Source organism: Mustela nivalis (assembly GCF_964662115.1).
Source record: "Mustela nivalis genome assembly, chromosome: 7".
Classification (NCBI taxonomy): domain Eukaryota; kingdom Metazoa; phylum Chordata; class Mammalia; order Carnivora; family Mustelidae; genus Mustela; species Mustela nivalis.
This window is the reverse complement of record NC_139026.1, coordinates 40,970,367-40,995,921: the sequence shown is the minus strand read 5'-3', so window position 1 is coordinate 40,995,921 and position 25,555 is coordinate 40,970,367. Positions and strand designations below refer to the sequence as shown.

The window sequence follows — 25,555 nt, the reverse complement described above, 5'->3', positions numbered from 1 at the left end:
GTTTCCTAAATGAGAGAAAGCTGTTGAGCCAACTGTAGTGAGATTTCTGTTTGGTTCTTAGGTGTAACACCTAAGATGAGAGAAAAAGCCTCTGGTACCTGTTCTCATGGCCTTAGGAGAAAAAATCATTCAGGATCTCTCTCACCAATGATGGGCCAGAAGCCTGGGGAAGAGGTCAGGGAACATTATGGGTGTGGCCTAGTCAGAGTCTAGATCTACAACAGCTACCATACTTGCCTACTGTCCTAATGAAGTCCTGCTATAAAAATTTACGTCTTTTAATATTTTCTTAAACAGGAACCTCAGCAGAAGTCCAGAACAGCGAGTCAAGGCCCCATTAGCCCAATGATTGCCCTTTCCATTACTACGTTAAATATGTCTGAAACATGAGTATCCTGTTCTAGAATCTGGGTGACAAAAGAATGGATATCATAGTTGGGGCCATTTCTTTTCATGCATGACAACCACCAAAGCCTTATTCTTCTTTTAAGACAAGGCGTGAAGAACACCCTACCTGTTCCTGGCATGGGTTTGATCTGTACTCCTGTAGTCCAGCAGCCATTCTGAAAAACATAAATGACACTAACTATATGGCAGCATACATGGAGCAAGCAGAGGATGGGCAGAGATGTGGAAAAGATGTGGAAGATGACCGAAAACACATTTTGACTTTTCTGTATTTCCCGATTCAAACAGAGGACTAAGGGACAAAGCACAAAGCTTCTCTCAACTGTTTTCATTGCCTAATGGTAGCAACAAAAAAAGATGTATTTTTAATAGTAATTAGCTTCATTTCCTCTTAAAGTTGTGACTAATTTTAAGTACTATGTAGATAAGCGTCAATGACAAAAAGTTTTCTGCGATTGTTGAACTGTTATAGAAAAGCTAGTAGTGTATTTGACACTGGATCAAAGAGATGACTTTATGGCAAGAGAAGTGTATCTTTCTATCCAGTCATATAACATAACCAACTAGCATATAGCAACCTAACAGCTTATTAGTTGTTGTCTACATAGTTGATTTCAGGGCCTGTTGTTTGCAAACTACCTAATATGTAGATGTCCCACAGAACCCCATGTAGCCACCATATTAATTCACTCTAAAAGGTCAACTTACCTGTAAAAAGGAGATATTTACAGTATTTACTTCTTAGGCTTCATGTAAGGATTAAGTGGGATCACGTACATGAAGGACTTAGAACAACTACTGGTACGTAGAATGTGTATCATCAGTCAGGGCCCTTCCAGGGAATAGAATTCCCTCTACATGACTCAAAGAAAGAAGTGTTAGTTAAAGTACTACATACAGTGATGTGGATAGGGTGAAGGGAATAAGGAAGGCTGGTCGACACCCACAGACTAACAATACTCCTCAGGCTGAGGGGATATGGGAGAGAGCCAGCTGCCAACTGGAACCGTAGAAGGACCACCAGGTAGGCACTACAGTCTAAGAGGGATGAGACTGCTGACAGAGATGGTTTGTTAAAGCGGATGGGGGTGGGGGGGAAGAGGTGGGCAGAAATACTCCGACCTATTTCTTATGCCAGTGCCTCCCATCAGCCAAACCCAAACAGCAGCCAACTTCCAGGGAATAGAATAGCACAGATAGCACAGGACCTGCAGTCCTTGGTGATCAGTTTGCTAGAGCATAAGGCAAAAAAGAGCAAATAATGGACTGGGGGGTGGGTAGTAGGAAGAAGGGGTAATGCTAATTAACAAGCATACTCCTGTTCATTTTCTATTTTAAACCAAAACATATTATCTGAATTCTAACAAAGTTGGTATAAATGCATCTTTTCCCTACTATGAGAAATAAATTATGTGGAATTTTATTCATATAAAGGCTCATATATGCTTTCTTTTTTTCTTCACTTATTATCCAATCATATAACATAATTATGAAATAACTGTTTTGAGAAAGCAATATGCTAAGTATTATGTATAGGATTGGTATTCTTGTCCTCATGTAGATTGTCATTTGCAAATCACTCATGTAAGTTAATATCATGTAAATAACATAGTAATATAGTAAAAATGCCCAATATAAATTTTCATGTATCTAAAAGGGAGCAGTACTTCTAAAAAAAATGGAGGTTTTACATTTTAAAGATTGCTCTAGATTTGAGCAGCCTTTTTTGGATCATATACCCATTTGAAAATCTGATGAAAGCTATAGAGATTCTCTCTCCAGTAAAAAAAAGTGCATATGCATATAAGGGCTTTCACTGATCGCTGTTTTAGTCTCAAGCTTGTTCACTTGAGTCTTTCTTAGGCAGGTGCTCATGTGATCTTTTTGGGCTCAGAGATGCCCAGGAGCACTGCAGAGGGTAGAGGGCCAAAAGACAAAGAATAAAATAAAACTTAGTGGCACTGCCGGGCATGGCCATACCTTGTATTCTCAAAGAGTAATAAAATGATGGAGCCCTGGTGCTTATCAAGAAAAATTTGCTTCCATGTACAGAGTGGGTATTGCAAAGGGCTCTGATCCACAAGAATCCTGCACACTCAACATGCCTTCAAAGGGGACTCTTCTTTTCTTCTATGAGTGCACTCACTTCCCCCAACTCCCCATTTCCTGGAGGCAGGATATTTTCTTAGACAAGCTCAGATCCAGCATGCCATACTCTTGTTACCTGGACAATCCTTTCTCCTTGTTTACCCCTTCAGTATATACACTGTCATTTCAAATCCACATTATTTTTTAACACAAAGTTTCATTATCCTTCACACTGATGGTCCTTGAAGGCTGACCCCAAGTTACCGGTTCTGATTCCATTCTCTTTAGGGATGTGACAAGCTCAGTTTTTAAACATTCCTTGGAAAGGAAGAATTTGCATGCCACACTTCCTTGTCTCCTACCAAAAGTAACAACAAGGGCATCTGGGTGGTTTAGATGGTTAAGAGTCTGACTCTTGATCTAAGCTCAGGTCTTTACCTCAGGGTCAAGAGTTCAAGCCCCATATTTGGCTCCATGCTGGATGTGAGGCCTACTTAAAAAACAAAAACAAATAAACAAACAAAAAACCCAAATTCAGTTATACATTCCTTTTAAGGGAGTAGAACTTAGGAAAAAAATCAAACAGTTCTTTTAAATCAAGATAGATGTTTCTAGGGGTGCTTGGGTGGCTCAGTGGGTTTAGTCTCTGCCTTCGGCTCACGTCATGATCCTGAGGTCCTGGGATCAAGCCCCGTGTCGGGCTCTCTGCTCAGTGGGGAGCCTGCTTCCTCCTCTCTCTATCTGCCTGCCTCTCTGCCTACTGTGATCCTTCTCTGTCTGTCAAATAAATAAATAAAATCTTTAAAAAAAAAAAAAAAGATGTTTCCATCCTGCTGCATTCTTATAAACATGTAACTCTGTAAATGATTTCAGGGGTTTCAGGCTTTACATACTATATTACCTACTGCATATAATATATACATGATAAAAATAAACATTTAATATTTTACACAATTTTAGATCATGGTGCAGTTGAGGTGTGTGGTTCTGGATCAGGGTCTCTCATGAGCTTACAGCAGAGATGTCAGCTGGTGTTGCAATCACCTGAAGGCCTGACGAGGGCTAGATCTGTTATTAAGGTGGCTCATTCACATGTCTGCCAAGTCAATGCTGGCTGTTGGCAGGAGACTCCACTTCCTTGCCATGTGGACCTCTCCATAAGGGGCTGCATGAGTGTCTTCATGACGTGGCAGCTAGATCCCCAGGATAAAATCCAAGAGAAAATAAGACAGAATCCACAATGCCTTTTATGATCCAGCTTCCAAAGTCACACAATTTTTTTGCAATATCTTATTGGTTATGCATATCAGCCCTATTCAGTGTGGATGGCACTACCCTAAAGTGTGAATACCAGAAGATGAGAACAGTTGGCTTAGCAGTTGACTATCACATGTCAAATTCCACGTTTCCTTTAATTCTCCAGCTTAATTTTATTTATATCAGTGATTCCTACAAAAGATGAGTGCAAAAATATTGTTTTCATTTCAATTAAAATAGAATTATAGAATGTTGCTATATGTGCTTGCTTTTCTGTGTTAAAATAGCAATACTTTGCCTCATCCCAGTTTTAAGTATGTAGTATCTTACCTGGTTCTAGAGTCCACAATTCTAATGAGATACAGACATTTACAAAATGGCTTATAGGAAAATCTTACACTCAATGGATCTCATTAGAATTCAAAGGACTGTAACTATGGAACTGCATTTATCTAAATCAAATAATCTGGTATCTTAAAAATCATCTCTTTGTTGTGGTTACTAATTCTACCATTTCACAGAATAAGTGTTTAATAAAGTATTCATTCACCGAGGATAATTACAACAGAAAATGTGTGGGGTAGAACTAAGAACAGTAGATGGGGGAAGAGTTAGGAGGCTTCTAAACATGATTCTGCTACTTTCTAGTTTTAAGACTTTAAGCAGATTTCTTAAATTCCCCAATTATCATTTCCCTACTTGTGAAATTAATGATAGAGTTTGACTAGAACTAGATGACCTTTAACGATGTCTTTAGTTCTAGCAGTCTCTGACATTACATGAAGCTACATCTATACAATAATTCCCCATTCCTCTCTGTCTGCTTCTAAATTCATTTCATAATGCTTCTCCACAAGATCTACTTTCTCTTCATATTTTCTTTCAGCAATTATTCTGCATACCTTCATAATTCTATGCTATTCTTCTGCCAAGTTATTCACTGACATGTCTACTTTCTTGGCTGTCCTTCACAGTACCCTGAATATACGGTCTCAAATCTGCATGTAGATGAGAACTCTGCAATTACCAAGACGGACCCTGATTATAACTATAGGGTTCATTTTGCTACATACTGAACCTCACCCAAGCCTCACCTTCAACATATTTTCCCAAGAATAGCTGCTCTTAGTCCTAATTTCTTTCTTTCTTAATTTAATAACTATTGTTTTCAGTCATACAGCAGTGATCTCTGGGAAGGCTAAACATTTCCATTTTGTGAAAACTCATATACCCCAATGTTCCTAATATAGGGGCACCCATGAAACATTCTTTGTTGTCATCTATACTTGCCTCTATGTCACTTCCCCACAATTCAGTATTTTCTTTATCCCACCTCCCAATTTTTTTTTTTCTTTACTCTCATCTTCTATTTCCTGTAAATGCATGATATAGGGTAAGGAGGAGCAAGATGAAAATTGATTATTGAGGTGAAAATTACTTCTGTCCATGATAAAATGCATCTAAAAGCAGTCTGGAGCTCCAAAGGTAGAACCCTAATTCTGTCTAGTTGTGCATGCTGGGTGAAAGAGTCAAATCATAATTCTCCCTCTGCGCTAGGAACAAAAGAACTAAAATCAGCTCAGACTGAAATGAGAAAAAGCAGCAGTGCCAGAGGACAGAGACAGATATGCCAGCTGCAAAGTTTACAGAGAACCTTGCTCTTCCCAAGGCCATACAGCAACTGTAAAAAGCTGTATCCACCTCTCTGAGGGATAATGCTCTCTTATAAATGATGCCAAAGCTATTTATTAGCTATGCAGCTACTTAATAGCTATTCTTTACCTAATACCTGGCTCTTTAATAGCTAATATCTAGCTATTACTAGCTATTTATTTTTATTTATTACTGGGTGCACCCAATTAGTGAACAGTCCTCTCTTCATGAGAGCATCCAATCCCCAATTAATCCCCTCTTTTCCTAGTTCCACCTCACAAACAGCGTCCAATCCGGAACTGGTTTTCCTTCTCCCTAGACCCTCCTGACTCCCTTTGGCGGGAACCTAAACCTTACAAAAGACACTTCATCCTCCCGTTTCCCGTGGTCTCCATGCTTCCTCTGGAGTGCCCTTCCTCCTGATTTACATAAATCTGACCTTATCAGATGGCAGGCTTCTTCCCAGTGGTCTTGGCTGCTTTGGCTTTAACAGGAAACAGGTTAGTATCATGATCTTTAATAGTCAAGTTTTTCTTGATGTCTGCTAAATCTTCCTCTGAGCAGTTTGGATTTATAGTTTTTAATAGCTAAAAACAGAGATACATGTTTTCTATAATTTTTCCCTCAGCACGTTCCTGGGAAGGAATACCCCCACCCCAGCCCATCATAAAACTCCAATATCCACTTAAAAATGGCCTTAGTCATTTTATCGGGGTCGAGTTTCAGCGAATTCAGCTTAAATGACAGGTTCTGCCTTTCTGGGTTACATTAAAATGTAGCAGACAGGGGTGTGTGGGCTTTGCGGGTGTACATTTTTTATGTAATTACTGTTAATTCAAGACCAACGAAGGCAGGTTGGGTGATTTAAAAAAAGGCTTCTTGGGACGCCTGGGCGGCTGTTGGTTAAGCCGCTGCCTTCGGCTCAGGTCATGATCCCAGGGTCCTGGGATGGAGTCCCGCATTAGGCTCCTTGCTCGGCGGGTAGCCCGTATCTCCCGCTGCCTCTGCCAGATACTCTGCCTGCTTGTGTGTGCTCTCTCTCTCTAACTCTCTCTGTCTGAGAAATAAATAAATTAAATCTTAAAAAAATACTAATAAACATAAAATAAAAAAGGCTTCTCTAGGAGGAAGCCCCAAGCTGCACCCGTTTTTCCGGGCATCTCCCGGAGGCATAAATTGCGGGATAATCTTTTTGAGAGTGGAGGAAGGGAGCGCGTCTATCGTCTTCAGGAGCGACGAACGTCTTGCTTCAAGTCTAACAGCCCGAAGTCTTGTACCTGGAGCCGGGTAAAAGTTCCGCCCCGGGTCTCTGGGAAGGAGCCCCGGGGGTCTCAGAGCCGGTCCAGGTGCTCGTGGGCGTGCGCCGCCTCGGGAACACGGGGCCTCCAGTCCTCCGCTGCGCGGCGCCGCAGTTCCATTTTGCTCCCACGGGGCCGCCAGGTTTCCCACTTACTGAGTCGCCCCTTGGAGAGCGGGCAGTGGCGCACATCTGCCTCGTGCCCGGTGTCCGCCCCCGGGCCGCGCTGCCCACGCCCAGAGCCTTCCGCCCGTCTGGCCCGGCGCAGTGCAGCAGAGCGCGCTCCGGGTCGGGGGCCGGCCCGGTTCGCGCGCAGGCGCGCACGCGCGCAAGGACCCCCGCCCTCAGAGGCGGGGGTGGGGGCCAAGGGGGGCGGCACGGGGGGAGGAGAAGGAGGCGGAGGAGGCGGCCGCATCGCCTCCGGCGGGGCTGGAGCTCGCCCTCGCGCGTGCCCTCCGCCGCGCCCGAGCCCCGCGAGGGTGAAACGCTTTCTCCCGGCATGCAGCGGGAGGAGGGATTTAATACCAAGATGGCGGACGGCCCGGATGAGTACGATACCGAAGCGGGCTGCGTGCCCCTTCTCCATCCAGAGGTGAGGAACCGCACCGAGCGCATTCTTCGCCCTTCGGGCCCCGACCTTTCCGCCCCCCCGGACTTGCGGAGGGCTGGGGCCTTACCGTGTGGGGGTAGTGGAACGTGCCGGAGTTGGGGAGGGCGGGGAGGCAAATCCAGGCCCGAACGCAGCTGCGAGCGGATAACGGGGTGGAGATAGCGGGGCGGGCCTGGTCGGGGCGGGCTTTGGGACGCAGTCCCTGGCTGTGCCTAGAGGACAGAGGTGGAGATGTTGTTGGTTCTGCTCCGTCGCCACGCTGCTCGTGAATGCACCGGCGACGGGGGCCTGGTGCTGGATTGGAACCGCAACTTACGCCCCTAGTCGGGCTCCAAGCTTCTCGGGGGCGAGGAGGGAGCGCGTCTCGTTTTGATTTCTTCTCTTTTGCTTCGTTAGGGTGAATGACAGTATCTGTTCCTCCCATGTAGCTCATCACTGTGGGGGAGAACACAGTTCTTGGGTAAAAGTGGTGTCCTTCCAGGTTATGCCATGGGCAGCACCTCGGGCACCTTGTGTCGGATGCCCTTATTTGAGCGTTTGTCCTTAAGCGATTAAAGAGAGAGGTCAGAACTTTTGGGAAGAGACCCACGCTTACACTAGCTTGTCAAAGTACCGTTTGTTTTTGTTTTGTTTGTTTTTTGGAGCCAGGGGAGGACAGTGCAACACGTTTCCCATCACAACATGAGTATCTTCCCATGTAAGTAAACAGTGCCCTGCTCCAGGATCAGTCACATTCTGTACTTGTTTACCTCTTGGTTTATAGCTGAGCTAGTGCTTGTTCCGTACTGGAGGTAATTTGTGATGCATTCCAGTTTCTAATGATCCACAGTTAGGTGCGGATCAGGCAGCGGCAAAGCTTCCCGAAAAACTCCTGTAGTTTTTTTGAGGTTCAGGGAAGAAGACCATCTTTGTGTTGTAGTGGGTGGGGGGTGGAGACAAACATGGAAGTATCTACCTGGTTACTTTGCAGTAGAATGATTCTACTTATTTCTGAAATTTGGGTTAAAGCGTTGTTTTTATTGTTTAGTAAAATGTAAATAAGGGCACACACTTAAAAATGTATTAATGTTCAACCACTCTCTTATTAATCACTTTGATTTACCAGAAAGAGATGGGACGTTTCCTTAGGAATATGCTTGAGCCACTCTCAATAGTAAAAGCTCCTCCGGATTTCTGAGAAACAGAGCTGCGCAGTAAAACTAAATATTTTTGTGACCAAGGTAGTACCATATTTAGAACTGGCATTGGACACATCCTTCTTTTAGTTCACACCTAGGCCTTAAAGATATGCCAGGAAACAAAGTTTTCAGATGATTAAAAAATGTTTCTAAGGAATATTTCTATTCATCTATTTGTGTGACAGTTTCAGATACTTACATGTTGATTTTATATATTTTAACATACTGTTTGTTTAATAAATGTTTGCTTTGTGAACTAGTACATTGTTTGGTACTTTAGGAATAATTTTAACTAACAAATCCAGAGAGATACTGCTTGTAGTAATGAAATGGCCTGTAGGCTTGAAATTTAGAGACCGGTCTTCAGGTTGCCATTTAAAAGAATATTATTAGAAAATCAGCTTATCATTGAAAAAGGAAGTTGATAAAGGTGATATCTGCCATTCTTTTTCACCTAGCAAACACAATGTCTGATTAGTTTAGATGTTTTGAATCTTAAGCTTAGAATTATAAGAGCTAAGGTCTTTCTGCATTTTTTCTGTGGTTAATGTTGCATGCAGACCTGGTATAGATATGGTAAAGTTATGCTTCCTTGCATTATGTTCTTGGGCAAGCTACTTCTTTACTTCTGGCTTCATCATTTATAATAATGGTATGAAATGATAATAACTGATAGGCTATTGTGAGGATTGTGATAATGTATTTTTTTTTTTGTTGTTAAAATAAGCAGTGTTTTCAGTCTCCCTTGGAAAGAAACCCATTCTCTGCCTTGGTGAGCAAATAAAATAATAATACTTTTAACTCTTTTTAGGAGAGAACATAGACTTTTGGTCAGACAGATTTAGGTTCTAATTCGATAGTTTGTTGTAATTAGCTAGGGGACCTGAGACAAGTACTTAATCTTTTAAAGCCCAAATTTGTTCATCAGAAATGGAGATGTGGCCTAGTTCAGTTAGCTGTAAGGGATTAGGTGAGACTATGTTAAGGATTAAGAACTGGCACATTGTAGGTGTTCAGTTAATGTTATTTCTTTTTCCTCTACCAGAAGAAGGAGGGAGATATCCACATGTATTTTGGTTTTGGTAAATGATTTAGAGACTTGTGTGGGTTTTATTTTATGGAATAGAATCTTGTAGGAGCAAGTTTTATTTTATTTATCTTCATACTTAACATTGGGTCACAAAAATAGTTTCTCACTTAATATTTTTTTTCTTTAAAAGATTTTATTTATTTATTGGACAGAGAGATCACAAGTAGGCAGAGAGGCAGGCAGAGAGAGAGGAGGAAGCAGGCTCCCCGCTGAGCAGAGAGCCCGATGCGGGGCTCGATCCCAGCACTCTGGGATCATGACCTGAGTCGAAGGCAGAGGCTTAACCCTCTCAGCCACCCAGGCGCCCCTCACTTAATATTTTTTGCACAGATGAATTATTTGTAAGAAATTAGCCATTCCTTAAATCTTCTGTTAGTATGCAAACTGGTCACTGTTAAACCCTTTCTCAGGAGATTATGTAATTAGATGAACAGTGAAACCTTCTTTTTAGAGGTATTTACTGTGAGAGAATCTTACTTTTTAATTAATTAAATGACCTATCCATTAAGTCAGTGTTTTAAACATTTCTTTTTTTGTTTAGGTTAGGTACTTTGCTGGACTCTTGAGACTTTGGGATTTTTGTGTTAAATATAATAAGAGGTAATAAAGGAGAGTCCTTAAGAGCCACTGGTGACAAACAGAATCTAGGTTCTGCCACTTGTTGTTATCATGGTCAATTTACATTTGTGAAATTGGGTTAATACCTCTTAGAGTGTTTACTGGGAGTATTAAGTAAAAAAATTATGTTTATAAATGTTTATATAATGTTTATAAAGCACTCATCCCAGACCAAGGCACCTAGGCTGCCAAGCAAATCTGACTTTCTGAAAGCCCTAGCGTGTAGTGAGTATTGGTGCTATTGTTTTCTGATGAAGTAGGTGATTATTCATTTTATCATAATGGAAAAATTAGAGGCTCTTTGGAAAAAGATGAACTGATTATCATAGAATTAGGGTGTTGATCCTAGCTCTGTGACTTTAGGCTGTTGGACATTTAAGTAGTTTTAGTTTCTTTGCTTTTGAGATAGGCTAGGGACACCTGAGTGGCTTAGTCGGTTAACGTCTGACTCTTATCTCGGCTCAGGTCCTGATCTCAGATAAAAAGATAAAGAGGCTAGACTAGATCTCGCTTAAGATTTCTTTAAACTCTAGTGTTGTGATTGTGATTTTTCAGAATCAGTAGGTTTGAGTATCTATCTGCTACATGCATAGCACTGTGCTAGGTTATATGGGTGAAAATAAAATAGTGAGGATAGCTTCTGCTCTCCAGAAGTGAATGATGTAGTTGGGAATACATAGACATGTGAAATACTTAATAGAAGCCAAATAAGTGCTGAATTGGTTAGTGTAGACTATAAGTGGTATCAGATTTCTGTCACCTCAGATGGTTAGAAGAATGACTTCAGCAAGGAGATAGAGACCATATGTTGGTGTACAATTCAGCTAACTTGCTATCACCAGTCTTCCGTTTCATCTACTAGTATAGTCTCAGTAAGCCTTCCTAGCTCTTTCATAGAATGAGGCGGCAGTACCTCCTTTTGCCAGAGTATTATTGTAGGGGCTCTCTGTTTCAGCAAGATCTAACACAGAGCTTTGAACTGAATTGCCTAGATTATCTAGGGTTTTCGTCTCTTGTTTGCTTCCTTTTTTTTTCTCAATTTCAAAACTTCTGTTACTGCCTTTTCTCTAGTTTCTCTCTTTTTAAAAATGGCAACTTTTTTTTTTTTACTTCACATTAATTTTGTTCATATTCATGTCTCATTTTTTTTCTTTGTGTAAAACAGTAAGCCGACGTATTACTACTACTCTTACCATCAGATTTTATAAAATCTCTTTTTTGAAGTTTTTCTTTAGTTAAAATGATTTTGCCTTTTGCCATTATTATTTTTTGTCCTATCATGTACTTAGGGATATACATGTATACACATAAATAAATCATTTGCTTTTGCTTTCAGAAAGTAGATAGAAAATTTCTTTGAAAATTTTCTTCTTCTTCTGATAAGATTACTGGCATACTCTTTCCCTTTAAAGCATATCTTTCTGAAAGTCTTTAGAATCTGATGCCTTTTTTTATTCAGGAAGAATGCTATAGGTCATGTAGTTGTAATTTAGGTTTGAAAATACTGTACCTTAAGCATAGTAACCACTGAATCAATAGATATAAAATGAAAGTGCAGCTAATTGGTGACCTCATAGATTGTGGCAAAGCCAAAGTTGATAACTATTGACCTGTAAACCAAAAAATTATATTTGGCTGTGAGAAATGCCATTTTACAGTTTTGACTTCTTCGTTTTATTTTGCCTATTATTTTGATTTAGTTTAAGTGAATCACCCCAAAAGTATTTATTAAGAATGGACTGTGGAGTAGATAGATGTAAGAAGATATAGATTAAAAGTGTGGCTGCTTGAGTTTAAATCCTAGTGTTGCCACTTACTAGCTGTGTGACCCTGGGCAAGTTACTGAACTGTGTCCTAATTTTCTGGACTAAAATTGGAGTATATTAGCACCTACATCATGAAGTTGTTGTCAAGATTAAGTGAGATAATATATATAAAGTTGAGTCTGGCACTTAATAACACAATACATGTTAGTATTAATGTTATGGCAAGAAGTAAGTAATTTGTAAGCAATAGTAGTATACACATACTGGATATGGACAACTAAATAGCTAAGATAATTAAAATTGGGGATTGAGGAGAGGTTGGGCAGATTACTTTTTTTATAAGCTTTTTAAAATACTATTTAATTTTCATATCAAAACGTGTGCTTTGATATGAGGAGAGTTTATGGAACATCTAAGTATGATCTTGATGCTTTGATAGGCCACAAAGTAATGGGGAATATAAAATCAGGCATTGCAAAATAAAAGATTAAGTGTAGGCCTTCAGATCCCTCACAATACACAAAAGTGATCTTGTTAAAATTTTATTAAAAATTAAAAACTCATGGCAAACCTCTTTTCCTTTAGAGAGTATCCTAAGGCTATGTTAGGGTAATTAGGATTAGTTAGTTAAGGCAGCTTGATGCAGTGTGCTTTTTAACAGAACCTCTTAGAAACACATAATCCAAAAAGCATTTCAGTATCAGGGTTATGTGAAATGCTCTTTCATAGGGTCATCTAACTCTAGTATTATTATTATTTTTTTAAAGGATTTTTATTTTATTTATTTGACAGACAGAGATCACAAGTATGCAGAGAGGCAGGCAGAGAGAGAGGGGGAAGCAGGCTCCCCACCGAGCAGAGAGCCTGATGCGGGTCTCAATCCAAGGACCCTGGGATCATGACCTGAGCCGGAGGCAGAGGCTTTAACCCACTGAGCCACCCAGGTGCCCCTAAACTCTAGTATTATTTTATAAATTAGATTCTAGTACAGGTAGGTAATTTAAAAATAAAATACCAAATACTCTAAACTTTGGAGTTTGAAAAATTGATTCAAGGTGATACTGTATTTATAAAATATGCAAATAAGGTTCTCATCCAGTATAATAATTTTCCAGTGGTAGAATAATATATTCTATTAAAATTGGAGCACTGGGTGTGGTGCATAAACAATGAATTCTGGAACACTGAAAAGAAATTAAAAAAAATAATAATAAAATAAAATAGAAAAAAAATACCCTTAAAATAGAACTACACAGGCAGCTAATTTGAAACTGTAATGAAACTTTAGCTTTCTGTAAAGGAGATACTGCAAAGAACTTAATTTCCTGAATAAAGGGATATTATTTTTTGCTTTTGTTTTAATCATTGGTGAAAATTTGTCATATGATTATTGCATTTTCTAGGATTAATAAACACTAAATATGATAGAATCTTTGATAAGTTACAATATTATAATGTCTTAAGCTTGTCTTTCTGATTATTAGTGATGATTATTGAGGAGATGGAGATGAGGAGGCTAAAGGTATCTGAAGCGTAGGGTTTTTGGGTTTTTTTTTGGCATATATATTAAATTGCTTATATTTTAAAAAATCCGTTCTTTAATACTAGGAAAAATCAAGTGAAAAATAGTAACTGCTGATTGAGATGTTACTGTACTATACCCTTGTCAATTTTTTTTTAAAGATTGTATTTGATTGAGAGTGCGTTCATGAAGGGGGCAGGAGGAGAGGCAAAGAGGAAGAGGGAAAAACAGACTCCCCGCTGAGCAAGGAGCCCAGTGTGGGAGGCTCCATCCCAGGACCCTGAGATCATGACCTGAGCTGAAGGCAGATGCTTAACTGACTAAGCCACCCAGGCACCCCTCCCCTTGTCAGTTTTTAAAAAAATAAATTTCTGTATTACCAACATTTGTTAACTTATGAAGGATTTAATATGAGGGATGAGCAAAACTATCCCTATTTTCATGAAAACAAACAAACAAAAAACAAAACAAAACAAAAACCCTTCCATGAGCTGAAGAGAGAGGTTGCTTTAGTGTTAGAAACCTTGAGTTGCAAACTCTTTTGAAATGTACTTGGGCAAAAAGGGAAGTTACTGATTTACATAACCCTAACTTAGGATAGTAGGGATGCATTTGGATTCAAGGATACCTGGAACTTGAGCCAAGAATGTCACCAAGACTCTGTTTTCTATCTGTTCTCATCTCTGGATTTTTTTTCTCCTAATGTAGAGCAGCTTCTTTCTTCTCTATAGTGGCAACATGGATGCTGATTTTTTTTTTTTTTTTTTTTTTTTTTTTGCCATATCTCAAATTTTAACTAACCATTAGAGAAGGACTTCATGTCTTCCCTTATTTATTCCACAGTGGAAAGTGACAGTAAGTTTTCCCGATTCTTATGACCATGAAATAGGGCCTGTAATTTGCTCAGATCTCTTGGTTGGATTTGGGGAAGGAATGCTAGCAGGCAAAATAATTTCTGTCCTCTATCTTCATAATTGAAAGAAGAGTTTATTTGCTTTGTTTCCAGTCATCTAGTTTTTTACATGCTTTAAGAAATGCTATGATTACATTGAACTCATTCTTAATGCCAGATGTTCTAGTTGAGTTACTAAATAGCATTCTGTATGAACAATCTAGACCTGCAGTTGAGAAACTTTCTGTAAAGGCCAAGTAGTAAATATTTCCAAGTTCGTGGACCATATAATCTCTGTAGCAATTACTTAGCCTTGTGGTAGTTGTATGAGAGCAACCAAAGACAATATGGAAATGATTGGGTGTGCCATGTTTCTATAAAACTTGATATAAAAAATCAGGGATGATTTTGTGAGCCAGATTTGACCTGTGATCAGTGAGCCAGATTTGACCTGTGGGATGTATTTGTCAGCCCTTTATTGGGACAATATGTAGAAACTCCAAGAAATTTATATTCAAATGTATGTTTCAGCACATTGAATCCCGCTAAGTCACTGATATTCAGTAACTTTATCAGACGTGGATTTGTGTGGGAGGTGGGTTGTATTTGTGTGTATTAAAATCTTATGGAGAACTTTGTTATAATACACCTATTTCCATGCAAACCTCTTAAAGGTTCTAATTTATATGTGGATTTTTGGTATGTATATTTTGAAAAAGTTCCAGAGGTGATTCTTATAAGTTCTCTCATATTTTGTTCTCCATTCATGGATACAAACCTGATATGTGGGGAAAGTTTTACTACATTTTACTTTACTACAGGAGGAGGAAAGAAGCTGATTTGACATTTAATGTAGGAGTCATTGTACTGTGTGCTTTTCATGTTTTCTCTGGTTTTATAATAATAATAGTAATTGCTAACATTTGTCAAATTATAACTCTAAGCTAGCCACATTCCTGAACAGTTTTGCATATATATTCGTTCATTTACTTCTCACTTTTTTAATACCTATTTTACAATGAGGAAATGGAGGCATAGAGAGAGTAAGTTCCTTGTTGGTAAGTGCCAGAACTGAATTTGAATCCATGTTTAAACTACTTAAATTCATTTGCTCCTTTTTTATAGAGCAGCACAATGTGAAAGTGATAATACAGTCATATGAGTTGAATAAATATTATTTGCCAGGCACTGGTTAGCTATGATTGCAAATACCATCATTTACTTTTTTAAAAATTCTTAAAAAAAATTTTTTTTTAAAGATTTTATTTATTTATTTGACAGAGAGAAATCACAAGTAGATGGAGAGACAGGCAGAGAGAGGGAAGCAGGCTCTCTGCCGAGCAGAGAGCCGGATGCGGGACCCGATCCCAGGACCCTGAGATCATGACCTGAGCCGAAGGCAGCGGCTTAAACCACTGAGCCACCCAGGCGCCCCGAAATTTTTTTTTAGTAGGCTCTATTTTTTAGACCAGTTTTGAGTACACAGCAAAACTAAGCAGAAAGTATAAAGATTTCCTATTTCCTATTTCCTATGTACTTGCTGCCCCAACACCTGCACCACCCTCCCCTGCATTGTTATGAGCCTATATTGAACATCATTAACACCCAGAGTTCATAAGTTATGTTAGGGTTTACTTTGGTATATATTCTTTGAGTTTTGACAAATGTATAATGACATAAATCTATTGCTACAGTAGTATATAGAATAGTTTCACTGACCTAAAAATCCTCTGCTCAGTCTATATTCATCCTTCCTTCTCTTTTAACTCCAGCAACTACTGATCCTTTTACTGTTTCCATAGTTTTTGCCTTTACCTTAATGTCATGTAATTGGAATCATATACTATATAGCCTTTTCAGATTGGCTTCTTAGTAGTATACATTAAAGTTTCCTCCATGTTTTTTTTTAATGACTCAACAGCTTATCTTTTTAATGCTGAGTAATGTTTCATTGTGTGGGCGTACCATAGTTTAGTTATTCATTTATCCACTGAAAGACATTTTGGTTATTTCAGTGTTCTGCTCATTTTCTTTTTACAGGTCTGCATAGCAGGTATTATTGAACTGTTCATAGGTTAGGAAGCAGAATCAAAGGGGTGAAGCAATTTATTCAGGTTCACATCATTAGTAGTTGGCAGTTTGTATTAGAACTTAAACTAACTCTCTGACTCCAAACCCATAATCCTCATATATATCCTGCCATATAATTTAATAGGTCAAAACATAAATTACTTTTGGCTAAATTGAAAAATTCTGTCAAAATTACTGTTCGCTTTTGTTAAAGGTGTTGGGGGGGCTCAATTTTGGCAGTTGCTCTTAAGTCTACTTCTCTGAGTAATCATTTTGATTTGAAATCCTAAAACTGGATTTTCTTAACACTCTTCTTCAGAATTTTTGCTATTCCATTTATGTTTCTTTCTTCCTCTGCTTCTTCTGAATGCATAAGGTAAAATATGTCTTCATTAATAAAATTCCTTGAAAGGAAATGAAATAACCCTAGGTGTGATCAAGGGGAAGGGGTGTGAGGATTTGGAGATAAGTATTCTTAGTATTAAATCTGTGAAGTAGCTGATGAGAGGACAAGTGTTGCTGGCTTGAGGCTAGGCACCTTGGAGGTGCCTTTTTAAACCTTTTAAAGAGCCCCACTTTGCTTGTGTTATCATCCTTTGCTGTATGAAAGTATTCACTACTCTCCATTTGTGATTCTGCAACTATGATCATGAATAACCTGTAGACAGTAGAATTTTGTGTTCTGATTGAATACCCATTATGAATATCCAAGATCTTTCAGCTATTTATATAAGAAGTTAATTGAGTTGATTTCATAAGTTTCCATTATTTAAACTTGTTTTTTCCTTATTTGTCTTTTTTTCCCCCTGTGGATAATTGAATATAACCAAATCCAAGAAAATACACCCTTGGGGGAAAAAACTTAGACTAGAATCTGGAACCATATAACACAGCAGAACAAATAAAAATTTTCTGAACTCTTATCCTAACATCTGATTTGTTCTATGTTGTTGAATAGTATATATTAATTTTTAAGGTACCAGAAATGTAAATTCCAGTATGGATTTTTTGGCTTTCAAAAAAGGTGACAAGGGGGTATAGCTCAGTGGTAGAGCATTTGACTGCAAAAAAGGTGACACATCAAATATTTAAGGAGTACAGAAGGTATATAGTAGAAGGTAAAAGTATATAACCAATGCATTTTTTCTTAATATAGTTTGGATGTGGTGCCATTGTAGCATTATAATTATCTTCCTCATTCTTTGTAGTGTCTAGACCTGTCTTGTTTAATGTGGTAGCCACCACCAATAACATGTGGCAATTTAAATATAAATTAGTTAAAATGAATATAATAGAAAATTCAGCTTTTCAGTCATACTAGTCAAGTTTCAAGTGTTTATTAGCTACGTGTGCCTAGTGACTACTGTTTTGAGACAGCATAGAAATGTGGAATATTATCTGTGATTGCAGAAAGTTCTATCAGACAACACTGATCTGGACGATTTTTTAAAAAATGTGTATGCCTTTTAAAAATATTTTCTACTGTGTAACTCTTTTTCTGAAGACTTATTTGTGATAAGTTGTACAAATTTAACATTTTGAAGTTTATAATTTTTCTTTAAGTTAAACTTTTTATTTTGAGATAGTTTAGATTCACATGCAGTTGTAAGAAAAAGTACAAAGAGATCGTGTGTACCTTTTACCCAGGTTCCTCCAGTGGTAACACTGCAAAATTATAGTGTAATACCACAACCAGGAAATTGATATTGAATCAGTAAAGATATGGTCCATTTCATTATCACAAAGATCCTTCGTATTGCCCTTCTATACCATGCTAATCTGTTATACATTTCTATAATTTTGTAATTTTAAGAATGTTATTTAAATGGAATCATAGTGGTATGTAACCTTATGGGATTGACTTTTTTCAATCAGCATAATTCTCTGGAGATTCATCTGGTTGTAGTAGCCAGTCATTAGTTTTTTTCCTTTTTATTACTGGGTAATATGTGGATTTACTACAGTTTGCTTAACCATTTACCTGTTGAAGGATATCTGGATTGTTTCCAGGTTTTGGTTATTACAAACGAAGGTACTTTAACCATTTGTGTACATATTTTTCTGTCAAGTAAAGACAGGTTTTCATGGGGCACCTGGGTGGTGCAGTCAGTTAAGTGTCTGACTCTGGATTTCAGCTCAGGTCGTGATCTCAGGGTCTTGAGATTGAGTTCCAAGTTGGCTTCTGTCCTGGGCATGGAGCCTGCTTAAGATTCTCTCTACCCTTCTTCCCTGTGCACATGCTTTCTCTCTATATAAAATAATAAATAAATCTTAAAAAAAAAAGTTTTATTTCTCTGAGATAAATGCCCAGGAGCACAATTACTGGGTTATATGGTAGTTGTATGTCAGTGTTTTCAAGAAACTGTCAAGCTGTTTTCTGGAGTACATTTTACATTTCAGTCAGCAGTGGATGAGTAATCTGATCTCTGCATTTTCACTAGCATTTGGTACTGATACTTGATGATTTTAGTCCATTTGAATAGTAGATGATGAAAAGTCATTGTGGTATTAATTTGAATTTCCTTAATGGCTAATGATTCTATGTTTCCATGTATTTATTTGCCATCTTTATATCCTCTTGGGTGAAATGTCTCTTTTTATTAGTTTGCTACAGCATAGAAATACCACACACAGGGTGGCTTAAATAATGGAAATTTATTTTTTCATTGTTCTGAAGGGTAGAGGTCCAAGATCAAAGTATTAGCAGGTTTGGTTTCTTTTGAGGTCCCACTCTTTGGCTTATAGATGGTTGCCCTATTGCGGTGTCCTCACATGTTCTTTTTTCCTGTGCTTATAGTCCCCTTGGTGTCTGTGTCCAGATACCCTTTTCCTTTAATTACACCAATGAGATTGGTTTGGGGCCCACTGTGGTGACGTTATTTAAACTCAATTCCTAACTCTCCCTTTAAAGGGCTTAGCTCCAAGTACAGTAGCAATCTGAGGTACTGGCATCTTAACTTCAACAAATGTTCAGCCTGTAACCATGCCTTTGCCACTTTTTTTTTCCAATTGAGTCTTTATTTTACTGTTCAGTTCTTTTTTTTTTTTTTTTTTTTTTAAGATTTTATTTATTCATTTGACAGAGAGCACAAGCACTGGGAGAAGTAGGCTCCCCACTGAGCAGGGAACCCAATGCCGTGCTCAGTCCCAGGACTCTGGGATCACGACCTGAGCCGAAGGCAGATAGATGCTTAATGACTGAGCCACCCATTTGCTCCTACTGTTGAGTTGTTAATGTATCCTAAACACTAGTTCATTGTCTTGGCCTGCAGATATTTTCTCCCGGCGTGTCAACTTGTTTTTTTGGCCTCAATAGGGTCTTTCTCATGGCATAAGTTTAAATAAGTTTAAATGAGGTCCAGTTTATAAGTTTTTATTTTTATGGGCTGTGTTTTTTCCTTTTAATTCTAAGATTGTCTATCCCTAGCCATAGATCTCAAAGATTTTCTTTTTCTTTTTTACAATTAGAGTTTCATGGGTAACACTGAAGTTCAGGATCAGTTATTTTTTGCATTAAGTGTGAGAATTAGGTTGAGGTTTTTTGTGTTTGGGGCTTTTTGTGGCCAATAAATGTCTAGCTGCTTTAATACCATTTGTTGAAGAGCTTATCTTTCCTCCATTGAATTGCTTTTACATCGTTGTCAGAGATCACTTGAGCCTATGGTGTGTGCCTATTTCTGGGTTCTGTGTTGTGCTTCATTGATCTATGTGTCCCTCAGCCAATACTATACCATCTTGATTAGTATAGCTATATAATAGGTCTTGAAATTGAGTAACTGCTTTCTTTATTCATTTTTTTCAAAATTATTTTAGCTACTTTATTTGTCTTCCCATAAATATTTTAAAATAATCTCATCTATATCTACAAAAAATCTTGCTAGGATTTTGATAGGAATCGCTTTAAAAGGAAGTTGCATTAAACTTACATATCAGTATGGGGAGAAATGACATCTTTACCATATTAAGCTTTCCAATCTATGAATATGATGTGTCTGTCTATTTATTTAGATCTTCTTTGATTTCTTTCATCAATGTTTTATGGTTTTCAGCATAAAAGTACTGTATGTTTGGTTATACTAATTTTTATTCTCTCAGGCTGACTCATGGCATCTCTCCAGTGGTTCTCACACTTCTACATCATTAGTTTTTAGCTTTATCAGATTATACCTACTAATGATCATTTCTCCCATCCTAAAAAAAAAAAAATCCTCAAATCAAATCATATTTTCTTTGAGGCCACTTACATTCTGTTTTCTGCCCTATTTCTTTGCTTTTCTTTATGGCAAAATGCCCCGGAAGAGTTGCATATATTTGCTGTTCCTGGTTCCTTTTCTTCCCATCTTTTCTTTAATCCACCCAGCCTGGCATATGCCCCACTTTATGAAGGTAAAGCAGCATCTATAGATTGTCAAGTCCCTTGATCAGCATGTGGTCCTTATCCATCAGCATTGATCTAGTTGATTTCTCCTGGATAACTTTTCTTTGCTTCAGGGAAATGGCAGATTAAAACAAGGTATAATTTGGTATCCATAATATTTCCTCAAAATTAAGTCTGGTAAATCTAACTGTAGTGAAAGGAAAACACACATGTTGCTAGTGAGAGTTTAAATTGGTACTACCACCTTAGAAAGCAATCTAATGATAGGAAAGTTGAAGATACTAAAATTTCTTTATCCAGAAGTTCTATTACTAGGTGCTTACTCTAGAGAAACTTTTACAGGTGAGATCTGTTTAAGATTGTTCGTTGTAGAATGGTTTATAGTAGCAAAAAGTCTCAGTAGGAAAAACGGAGTACCATCTAGCAGTTGCATTGAACTACATGTTTCAGCACAGAAAAATCTCAGAAACATAATGTTGACTGAAAAGTACTACGTATAAAAGAATAAATAATTTAGGATATATTTGTGTATAATAAGATATTAAGTGGGGCTTTTTGTGTCATCTAAGCATTTTTCCTGGAGCTCAAAGCTGAGTACTGTAGCTGAGAAAGGATCCCTACAGGATAAACAGAGATGCTGAACTTGCTGGGAGGTGGCCATCATTTGTCCTGGAGCTCTGTTACCTCCAGCTTATACAAAATAGAGACTTAAATGAGAGGAAGAGCTCTTTGAAGGGTTATTAATCCAAAAGGGAGTGCTATAGTGTTTATATGGTCCTCTGTGGGGGTTGCAGACAATGTCTCTGAAAGACTGGGGGGCTTTTCAGGAGCTAAAATGTGTCTATGGCTGGATGCCTGCTGGGATGCTGTCTTAATGGAGTGTTAGAGAATTCATGGAAAAATGTGATTTGAGTATTGAAGGCCCGGAGACTGGGAACTGCTGCTGCTTTCCTGGGGAAGCATAAAGGTAAGGAATATATAAAATAGTCTTGTAGTGGAAGAGCCGGAAGAGAGGGCTTCTTCTGTGTGTGTAGTGATCTTTTTATTTTTAAAAAATTTTTATTTTTTATAAACATATATTTTTATCCCCAGGGGAACATGTCTGTGTATTGCCAGGTTTACACACTTCACAGCACTCACCATAGCACATACCCTCCCCAATGTCCATAACCCCACCCCCTTCTCCCAACCCCCCTCCCCCCAGCAACCCTCAGTTTGTTTTGTGAGATTAAGAGTCACTTATGGTTTGTCTCCCTCCCAATCCCATCTTGCTTCATTTATTCTTCTCCTCCCCCCTTAACCCCCATGTTGCATCTCTACTTCCTCATATCAGGGAGATCATATGATAGTTGTCTTTCTCCGATTGACTTATTTCCCTAAGCATGATACCCTTTAGTTCCATCCACGTTGTCGCAAATGGCAAGATTTCATTTCTTTTGATGGCTGCATAGTATTCCATTGTGTATATATACAACATCTTCTTTATCCATTCATCTGTTGATGGACATCATCAAAGCCATCTATGAAAAACCCACCGCAAATATCATTCTCAGTGGAGAAAAACTGAAAGCTTTTCCGCTAAGGTCAGGAACACAGCAGGGATGTCCATTATCACCACTGCTATTCAACATAGTACTAGAAGTCCTAGCCTCAGCAATCAGACAACAAAAGGAAATTAAAGGCATCCAAATCGGCAAAGAAGTAGTCAAACTATCACTCTTTGCAGATGATATGATGCTATATGTGGAAACCCCAAAAGACTCCTCTCCAAAACTGCTAGAACTTGTACAGGAATTCAGTAAAGTGTCAGGATATAAAATCAATGCACAGAAATCAGTTGCAGTTCTCTACACCAACAAGACAGAAGAGAAATCAAAGAGCCAATCCCATTTACAATTGCACCCAAAACTATAAGATACCTAGGAATAAACCTAACCAAAGAGGCTAAGAATCAATACTCAGAAAACTATAAAGCACTGATGAAAGAAATTGAGGAAGACACAAAGAAATGGAAAAATGTTCCATGCTCCTGGATTGGAAGAGTAAATATTGTGAAAATGTCTGTGCTACCTAAAGCAATCTACACATTTAATGCAATTCCTATCAAAGTACCATCCATCTTTTTCAAAGAAATGGAACAAATAATCCTAAAATTTATATGGAACCAGAAAAGACCTCGAATAGCCAAAGGAATATTGACAAAGAAAGCCAAAGTTGGTGGCATCACAATTCCGGACTTCAAGCTCTATTACAAAGCTGTCATCATCAAGACAGCATGGTACTGGCACAAAAACAGACACATAGATCAGTGGAACAGAATAGAGAGCCCAGAAATAGACCCTCAACTCTATGGTCAACTAGTCTTCGACAAAGCATGTGTGTGTAGTGATCTTAAGAGTGTTTCCTTTGGACCAGGCAGACACTCCAGAGGCTAGTTAGGCTGTAACCTTTATGAAAGAAACTTGCCAAAAGATAGTTTCCTGCTTGGCATAAGGTTGTGGTAACCTATTAGAACTGTAATGGGAAACTAATACTCGATCATACGGTACTGTAATTATTTGTTTGCAGAGCATTGGGAACACAGAAAACTGGATTGTTAACTCTGCCTGAGGGAAACAAGGAAGGCTATGGTGACATTTGAGTTGTGAATTGAAGGATTTATAGAAGTTTGCTAGATCTGAGATGAGGTATACCTTCTAAGTGGAATAGCTAACATGGGCTGAAGAACCCTGATATACATAATACACAAGACTTCTTGGGATGGCTGTTAGACATAAACATTTAGGATGCTTAGAAGGAAATGGTGGATATTAAAGGTGGAAAAAAGTAAGTGGGGCCAGTTCATGCAATTTTACAAGCTTACTGAAATGTTGCTGCTTTACCCTGTTTACATGATTACAAGAATTTTAAGCAGGGGAGTGATTGGAACAGCAAGGCAGGTAGATCATTTGAGATGATATTGTAGAGAAAAAACAAAGAAGTGATGGATTTGTTTTGAGAAAAGAAGTAGTATAAGACTTGGTAGCTAATTAATTGCAACTGAAATTTTGAGGGCTTGAAGAGATTTAGTGTGGACATTTTGCTAGTTGGAAATGCCTTTTAGTAAATTATACAGGAGGGTGGAAGAATATATTGTGGAGGTGGTGAGGAGGAAAAAGAAATCATTAGATGATGTTTTAAAATTGTATATCTAATCTGTAATTTCCTTGCTCCCTGATTATCTATTGCCTACTGAACTGGTTGCCTAATAAGTGCCTTTGTTTATTCTCAGTTGAAGATCGGATTTGTGCATTTCTTCTTTTAGGATTTTCAGTGTTTCTTTGCCATCCTAGTTGCAATTTGGTAATTAGATTTAAAACTTACTGTACACGTGCACTTGACTCATATATTTAAAAAAAGACAAAACTTAGACTGCTTAAAAAGATAACTTCCTCAGATTTGCCACAGATGGGACATTTTGTGTCTGCCCTAGCTTTCTGGGGCCAAGTTGGAAATGTGGCCAGCACCTGAGCTTGGGCTGCTGGTTAAGAGTTGGCTGTGTGTGTGTGAAGGGCAGGAAGCAGAGAAGTGGGGAGAGACTTCCATAAGATTTTCAGGCCAGCTAGGAGATACAGTGAAAAAACACTAGTCAGAATCCTGTAGTTGGAGGATAAAATTGAGAGTTAATCTCAAATGAAATATGAAATTGGACATATTTTATAGTGAAAGGGTGTGGTGGTCTACTGGGTATTTATATTCAAGTACAATGTTATTCATTCTCTGGAATGTATTTGAATACTATTTAACTTTATATAGGATGTTATATATATTTTATATATTATTTTAACTTTACATATAATGGAGAAACAATGAAGGCATTGCCTTTTTAAAATGGAAAAAAAAAAGTTAAGGAAATACGGATTTACTGTCTTCATTTTTTCTCCCAGTAATGCTTTTGACGTTTTTGCCAGTGCCATATGCTGCAGAAGTGAGAGGCCACATTTACTTGCAGAAGTAAATGTTTGGAGTATTTGTTTGTATTCTTAGACTACTCAAAGAAATAATCAAAAAACAAATTAATATTTTTAACCAGATACAGGATAAATTTGAACATTAGCAGGATACCTGTGTTGTAATTATTACATTAAAGGTCTTGAGATGTGGAGGTTATCCTAGATATTGAGCTCCAAAATAGAATGAAAATGCTTTATGTAGTATGGCCTTTGCATACTCTTTACCAAAATGATTCTCAGAGTTGTATTAGTCAGATTAAACTAGGTTTTACTGCAGTAGCCACGCTAAAGTCTTAGTGTCTTAACATGTTAGTATGCAGTACAAATGCAGTGTGGGTTGGATAGTGGCTGCTTTGGGACTTGGACTGATTATCTACTCTCTCGAATATTGCTATTTTCCAAGGGAGAGGGAAAGAGAATGAGGAATTACATACTGGCTCTTCAAACCTATTCTCTGAAAGCAACATGTCTCTTTTATTCATGTTCTATTAGTTTAAAAAAGTCACTTGGACTCACTTACTTACAAGGGGCCATGGTGTACAATCCTATGTGCTATGTGCCTGGGAAGAGAATTGGAAATATTTAAAGGGTAGCACTAATGATTACAGTAGCATTTAAATGTAAATTCAAGACTAAAAAACCCAAGAAAAAGATCGTGATTATAAAAAGTATAATTCTTGAAATATATTGAGAGGATAAGCAACAGCTCAAGAAGTAGAAGTGCTTTAGATCAGTA

The 25,555-nt window shown here is 38.1% G+C and overlaps 2 protein-coding genes across 5 annotated transcripts in view; one reads left to right on the top strand and one right to left on the bottom strand.

Moving 5' to 3' along the window:
* LOC309869392 (uncharacterized protein) overlaps positions 1-7,204 on the bottom strand; it is a gene marked incomplete at its 5' end in the record, with an annotated part of 161,912 nt that extends 154,708 nt beyond the window's left edge. For 2 of the 3 annotated variants that reach the window (XR_014314149.1, XM_082740403.1), the window contains 2 exons: positions 515-563; positions 6,684-7,204. Coding sequence is in view for 2 of the 3 variants with exons in the window: in XM_082740403.1 (XP_082596529.1) it covers positions 515-563; positions 6,684-7,204 (570 nt within the window). Of the gene's footprint in view, positions 1-466; positions 5,994-6,683 lie in introns of those variants that run through there. The other variant, XM_082740404.1, reaches the window with a different exon arrangement.
* The window catches only part of ZDHHC17 (zDHHC palmitoyltransferase 17), an 87,772-nt gene continuing 69,400 nt past the window's right edge, over positions 7,184-25,555 (top strand). For both annotated transcript variants that reach the window (XM_082740402.1, XM_082740401.1), the window contains exon 1: positions 7,184-7,295. In XM_082740402.1, coding sequence (XP_082596528.1) covers positions 7,203-7,295 — 93 coding nt within the window. In that variant the 5' untranslated portion in view covers positions 7,184-7,202. The remainder of the gene's footprint in view (positions 7,296-25,555) is intronic.